The sequence below is a fragment of the Myxocyprinus asiaticus genome, chromosome 15 (genome assembly GCF_019703515.2).
Source record: "Myxocyprinus asiaticus isolate MX2 ecotype Aquarium Trade chromosome 15, UBuf_Myxa_2, whole genome shotgun sequence".
Taxonomy (NCBI): domain Eukaryota; kingdom Metazoa; phylum Chordata; class Actinopteri; order Cypriniformes; family Catostomidae; genus Myxocyprinus; species Myxocyprinus asiaticus.
This window is the reverse complement of record NC_059358.1, coordinates 550,001-557,500: the sequence shown is the minus strand read 5'-3', so window position 1 is coordinate 557,500 and position 7,500 is coordinate 550,001. Positions and strand designations below refer to the sequence as shown.

General features: G+C 41.4%; 1 protein-coding gene across 1 annotated transcript in view; it reads left to right on the top strand.

Annotated features, from left to right (window-relative positions):
- LOC127453357 (cytochrome P450 11B, mitochondrial) overlaps positions 1–7,500 on the top strand; it is a 22,555-nt gene that overhangs the window by 14,890 nt on the left and 165 nt on the right. The window contains exons 10-12 of the mRNA XM_051719688.1: positions 94–260; positions 852–930; positions 3,543–3,776. Coding sequence (XP_051575648.1) covers positions 94–260; positions 852–930; positions 3,543–3,776 — 480 coding nt within the window. The remainder of the gene's footprint in view (positions 1–93; positions 261–851; positions 931–3,542; positions 3,777–7,500) is intronic.

The window sequence follows — 7,500 nt, the reverse complement described above, 5'->3', positions numbered from 1 at the left end:
CATATCAGCCAGAGAAACATCAGCAAAAATGACTGAATGTATCTGAGAGAACCAAAACTACACACTTAAATAATATCACTGTCTGTCTCTCAGACGGCCGTCCCGTTGCAGTTTGCCCTCTTTGAGTTGGCACGTAATCCTGACGTGCAGGCGAGTGTTCGAGCACAGGTGCTGTCGTCATGCGAACAGGCAGCAGGAGATGCACGTAAAGCGCTGCAGGGGGCACCACTGCTGAAAGGAACCGTGAAGGAAACACTGAGGTAAAAGCAGAGGAAGAGGTCTGAAGTCTGGGAGGGACACTCCAAAAAATAATCAAAGGTTCTGCTCAGAAAAGACTGTAGGGTCAGCTGAGTGTTAGCGATAGTTCACCCAAAAATGAAATTACGCACCCTCATGTTGTTCCAAACCTGTATGACATTCTTTTTTTCTGTGGAACACAAAAGTAGATATTTTGACGAATGTTCACGCTGCTCTTTTCCATATAATCAAAGCATGGAGTGACCAGGAGGTCAAGCTCCAAAAAACCCTCACAAGTATCATAAAAGTAGTCCATACAACTTGTGCGCTATTGTCCAAGTCTTCTTGGCTTTGAGTGAGAAATCGATTCAAATTTAAGTCATTATTTACTGAGAATCTTCCCCTCCACTGCAGCTCTCAAATCTCATTTGCACTTCCACTTATTCAAATCTGGCGTGTCACGGTACACTCTAGTTTGTGCTCAGATTCTGCATCTTATATGTTGTCACGTTTGCTGCCCTTCCACTGTATGTAAACAAAGAAGTTCTCACGTGTATCATACCTGTAATGTGAGGTGAGGATGTGTAATAGTGAGTGTGTTTGTGTGTTTTTAGACTCTATCCAGTGGGAATCACAGTTCAGAGGTATCCTGTGAGAGACATCGTCCTGCAGAATTATCACGTGCCAGCCGGGGTGAGACATACTGTAGGGATGGGCGATATATCAACTATAAACAATGTATTCGCAATGATTTTGCTGAGGATATAAAATTAAGCAATATTGTGAATACCACAATGCTTATAAAGCGCTTTTATTTGGACATGAAGTTTCATAAAGAGCATCATTAGACTAATTTCATGATCCTTTAGGGCTGCATAGTTAATCAAAATAACATTAATGTAACAGTTGACTAAAATGTGTTATTTGTGGTAGTTCTAATAAATGCCACTAGATGGCACTACTTTGTTATACATAGTGAAATAACTAACCTTTGAGTTCCTGTGAAGCAGAGCTGTTGTTTTCGTACCTTGTAAAAGAAACAATTGATTAGTAAAAGAGCATAACTTACATTCACCTCCGGTCTGTTCTTTGATGAGTTACCTCAATTAATATGACGATATAGTCATATATGATTATAAAACTGTAAAAAGCTGTGATTAAAGGAACAGTTCAGCCAAAAATGAGAAAAGTTCTCTTATCATTTATTCACCCTCATGCCATCCCAGATGTGTGTGACTTTCTTTCTTCTGCAGAACACAAATGAAGATTTTTAGAAGAATATTTCTGCTCTGTAGGTCCATACAATGCAAATGAATGGTGACCAGAACTTTGGAGCTCCAGAAAGTACATAAAGGCAGCATAAAAGTAATCCATAAGACTCCAGTGGTTTAATCCATGTCTTCAGAAGTGATATGATAGGTGTGGGTGAGAAACAGATCAATAATTAAGTCCTTTTTTACTATAAATTTTCCTCTCTGCACAGTCAGTCTCCACTTTCACTTTGTTCTTCTTTTGTTTTTGGTGATTCAGAGTCTTCATGCATATCGCCCCCTACTGGGCAGAGAGGAGAATTTCAAGCAAAAAAGGACTTAAATATTGATCTATTTCTCACCCACACCTATCATATTCCTTCTGAAGACATGGATTAAACCACTGGAGTCTTATGGATTACTTTTATGCTGACTTTATGTGCTTTTTGGAGCTTCAAAGTCTTGGTCACCATTCACTTGCATTGTATGGACCTACAGAGCTGAAATATTCTTCTAAAAGTCTTCATTTGTGTTCTGTAGAAGAAAGAAGGTCATACACATCTGGGATGGCATGAGGGTGAGTAAATGATGAGAGAATTTATATTTTTGGGTGAACTGTCCCTTTAAAGACGAATAAATATGGTCTGTGTGCGCTTCAGAATAATCGGGTGATGCGCTGTTCTGTGCGCACGCAGCACTCAAGGGCTCATGTTTTTTTTTATTATTTATTTTTTTATTTGTCCACTTTTCTCCCCAATTTGGAATGCCCAATTCCCACTACTTAGTAGGTCCTCGTGGTGGCGCAGTTACTCACCTCAATCCGGGTGGTGGAGGACAAGTCTCAGTTGCCTCCGCTTCCGAGACCGTCAATCCGTGCATCTTATCACGTGACTTGTTGTGCATGACACCGCGGAGACTCACAGCATGTGGAGGCTCATGCTACTCTCCACGATCCACACACAACTTACCACACGCCCCATTGAGAGCGAGAACCACTAATCATGACCACGAGGAGGTTACCCCATGTGACTCTACCCTCCCTAGCAACCGGGACAATTTGGTTGCTTAGGAGACCCAGCTGGAGTCGCTCAGCACGTCCTGGATTTGAACTCGCGACTCCAAGGGTGATAGTCAGCGTCAATACTCTCTGAGATACCCAGGCCCCCAAGGGCTCGTGTTTTTAGCGCTTTTAGAGCAGTTCACATGCATTGTGAAAGAAAAGTACTGCATGTTCAAACATTCATGCAATTCTAAACATTAGTAAACACTACAAGTTATTATATGAATCTACAAAGGCAGAATAACAGAAAAAGGAGATGACAGAAGCGTTTCACCAGATGAAGAACATTGTAAACCGTCAAATACACAGTGACACTTTCAGTGTCAAAATGTGTCATTATTATTTTTAAAAAGATTTTTATTCAGTGCTTTTAAAATATTGAATCTACTTGGCTGCAAATGTTGTTTGGATGAAATGATGGTTCCTGTGATTGAAAAAAAAATCACTTTTGAGCCATTTTAAGGCAAATACACAATTATTGAAATATATACCGAATATCGTCAATAGGCTGAAAAATATCGAGATATCATTTTTGTAGTCGTATCGCCCAGCCCTATACTGTACACAGCTCATGCATCTCATGTACCCAATATTAGGGTTGATACAGATTTCCTGATTCTGTATGATTGTAATACATTAATACTGTTTAAAGGTACAGTACTTAAATTATTTAGCCAAGAGCAGTGAGCGGTTTTCTTGTTTTTGTTGTTTGATTTAATATTAATTGACATTCTAGACAGCGGCAGGTCTATTAGCTGCATTTACACTACAAATCCAATATTTCTATACAATTCCGCTTTTTGTCTCACTGTTTACATTCACTTTAGATATAAATGACTGTGTTTACATTAATACCTCACCAAGACGGGAAGTTTACTACGATTTTCCTGTAGTGTAATATATATATATAAATATATTTAAATATTGATAATAAACATCAGTGACAGTGACGATCTCTAAATGTGTAATCTGATGTGTGTGGTGAATGTGTGCAGACGCTGGTGCAGGTGTGTCTGTATCCTCTCGGTCGCAGTCACAAGGTGTTTGAGAGTCCGGAGCGCTTCGACCCGACCCGTTGGGGAGGACCTGAGAGAGGACAGCACGGTGAGGATGTCACTGTGGAGACGGGTTCAGGTGGGGCGTTCCGCTCTCTGGCGTTTGGGTTCGGCTCCAGACAGTGTGTGGGACGAAGAATCGCAGAGAACGAGATGCAGCTGCTGTTGTTGCACGTGAGTGACGTGTGTGATCATGTGATTCACAGGATTCCACAGTCACCTTTGGCTTGTTCACTGGGGGCCTAAAGACAAAAACTGTATATATACTGTGTGTGTGTATATACGGCTTTTCAACACTTCTGTTTACACATTTGAAACCTGCTTATTGGATCAATAAAGGTCATATTATGGGACTACCAGTGCTGAGTAGTAACTGAATACATGTAATCTGTATTATGTAATCAGATTACAAAATCAAGTACTTGTAATTAGATTAAATTAGATTTTAAAATACTCAGAATCAGATTACAGTTACTTTTTATGGATTACATGAGTCATCAGCCGTAATTACACTGAAGATGGAGTGGTAATCCACACATAAGTACAGACCTGATGGCATTAGTGCGGTAAAGTTAGTTTTAGACCCCGTTTCCACCTGGTATTAAGATGTGTTTTTGGTGATCTGATCACATGTGGTCAGTGCTAAATACAAGTGTAAACGGGGTTAAAAACGCATGTAACCGCATCACATTTGAGGTGTAAATGCTAATCCGTCCTGAATGCGTCTTGGCAGCAGCGAAGCGCCACCCCTCACCTGTCAATCAACCGCTGCACTAAAACAAGAGTTCCAACTTTGCCAGTTACGAGCGGCTTTAGAAGGAAATAACCGTCCGATTGGAAAAATTTTAAAAGCTGATACACACACAAGCAGGAGAACTTCACGGGTCTTCTTCAGTGTGTCTGAAATCAACATGCACAGACACTTATGAGAAGCACAAACATCTGCAGCTCAGGTCAATACACTTGTAAAAAATGTTGCATAGTGAGGATGTCTTCAAAAATAATGCCATAAATAGTTTTCATTTATCACTTAATGTCATACAAAGTCCAGTAAACATATAAAAGCTAAATCAATATTCGGTGTGACCACCTTTGCCTTTAAAACAGCCCCAATTCTCCTAGATACACCTGGACACAGTTTTCCTTGGTTGTTGGCAGATAGGATGTTCCAAACTTCTTGGAGAATTCACCACAGTTCTTCTATCTATTTAGGCTGTCTCAATTGCTTCTGTCTCTTTATGTAATCTCAGACTGACTCTATGTTCAGTGGGGGCAATGCCATCTGTTGCAGGACTCCCTGTTCTTCTATCTATTTAGGATGTCTCAATTGCTTCCATCTCTTTATGTAATCTCAGACTGACTCTATGTTCAGTGGGGGCCATGATATCTATTGCAGGGCTCCCTGTTCTTCTATCTATTTAATCTGTCTCAATTGCTTCTGTCTCTTTATTTAATCTCAGACTGACACGATGTTCAGTGGGGGCAATGCCATCTGTTGCAGGGCTCCCTGTTCTTCTATCTATTTAGGCTGTCTCAATTGCTTCTGTTTCTTTATGTAATCTCAGACTGACACGATGTTCAGTGGGGGCAATGCCATCTGTTGCAGGGCTCCCTGTTCTTCTATCTATTTAGGCTGTCTCAATTGCTTCTGTTTCTTTATGTAATCTCAGACTGACACAATGTTCAGTGGGGGCAATGCCATCTGTTGCAGGGCTCCCTGTTCTTCTATCTATTTTGTCTGTCTCAATTGCTTCTGTCTCTTTATGTAATCTCAGACTGACACAATGTTCAGTGGGGGCAATGCCATCTGTTGCAGGGCTCCCTGTTCTTCTGTCTATTTTGTCTGTCTCAATTGCTTCTGTCTCTTTATGTAATCTCAGACTGACACGATGTTCAGTGGGGGCAATGCCATCTGTTGCAGGGCTCCCTGTTCTTCTATCTATTTAGGCTGTCTCAATTGCTTCTGTTTCTTTATGTAATCTCAGACTGACACAATGTTCAGTGGGGGCAATGCCATCTGTTGCAGGGCTCCCTGTTCTTCTATCTATTTTGTCTGTCTCAATTGCTTCTGTCTCTTTATGTAATCTCAGACTGACTCTATGTTCAGTGAGGGTCTGTGGGGTCCATGACATCTGTTGCAGGGCTCCCTGTTCTTCTATCTATTTAGGCTGTCTCAATTGCTTCTGTCTCTTTATGTAATCTCAGACTGACACGATGTTCAGTGGGGGCAATGCCATCTGTTGCAGGGCTCCCTGTTCTTCTATCTATTTAGGCTGTCTCAATTGCTTCTGTTTCTTTATGTAATCTCAGACTGACACGATGTTCAGTGGGGGCAATGCCATCTGTTGCAGGGCTCCCTGTTCTTCTATCTATTTAGGCTGTCTCAATTGCTTCTGTTTCTTTATGTAATCTCAGACTGACACAATGTTCAGTGGGGGCAATGCCATCTGTTGCAGGGCTCCCTGTTCTTCTATCTATTTTGTCTGTCTCAATTGCTTCTGTCTCTTTATGTAATCTCAGACTGACTCTATGTTCAGTGAGGGTCTGTGGGGTCCATGACATCTGTTGCAGGGCTCCCTGTTCTTCTATCTATTTAGGCTGTCTCAATTGCTTCTGTCTCTTTATGTAATCTCAGACTGACACAATGTTCAGTGGGGGCAATGCCATCTGTTGCAGGGCTCCCTGTTCTTCTATCTATTTTGTCTGTCTCAATTGCTTCTGTCTCTTTATGTAATCTCAGACTGACACGATGTTCAGTGGGGGCTCTGTGGGAGCTATGCCATCTGTTGCAGGGCTCCCTGTTCTTCTATCTATTTTGTCTGTCTCAATTACTTCTGTCTCTTTATGTAATCTCAGACTGACACGATGTTCAGTGGGAGCTATGCCATCTGTTGCAGGGCTCCCTGTTCTTCTATTCTAATCTTTTCTATTTGCAAAAGTAATGTTTGGGAGTCTAACATTTATATTTCCTATTGACACACTAAAGCTGAAGATATAAATAACCATCTTAAGACAAATGCTTTTGTGAAACATCTTATATGCCTTTTGCACAGTACTGTAATCCACTAAAATAACGGACAGTTCTGCTTGAAATGTTGCGTTTGTACTAAGATTAAATAGAGAAATAGCGTGCCATTTTTTTGTTGTTGTGATTTCTTTGTCTTTTCTGACTTTGTTGCGGTTTATTATCATACAGTAGCACGTTGGCGTAGTGATTGATGTATGCCGTCATGAAACAGAGTCCCTCCCCTCCAAATATGATCACAAGTGGTCACAGGAGATGCATTTAAGTGACCAGGTGTAAACAGCGATGTGTCTCACCTGACCACATGTGATTGGATCCAGGGTCATTTCAGACCATTCTGGCACCCTAGGCGAGATCCCTATTGCTGCCCCCATTGGGTTGGGGGGGGGGGTTTGAAGTGCGTTGCGGTGACCTCCTCTTTGGCGCCCCCCCAGCAGGTGGCACCCAAGGTGACTGCCTAGTTTGCCTATGCCTAGAAACGGCCCTGATTGGATCACCTGAGACGATCTAAATACCAGGTTACAATCGAGAAGTAATAGACCCAGCACTGGCGAGTCGACTACACTTTACAGAGAGTTTATGACATTTTTGCAAAGTGCTCTTAGTTCATAGTACTAGTAAACCCTTAAGTGAGACCTTACACACACCCTAACCAGAACCAGAAGGGAAATGCTCATTTGATAAGAATGTTGTTCAGTTATAAGAAATCCCTTAAGTTAGGAAAACTCTTTGTTATCATTACACGTCTGTTGTCTCTAAGGGGTTTCTTAACTTCAGGAGTTTCTTGTAACCGGCTGCAGACACTGAAAACTGATTGGTTGATGGGAATGTTGTTTCAGGTACAATAAGGATGTTGGTGTTGGACTTTTGGAT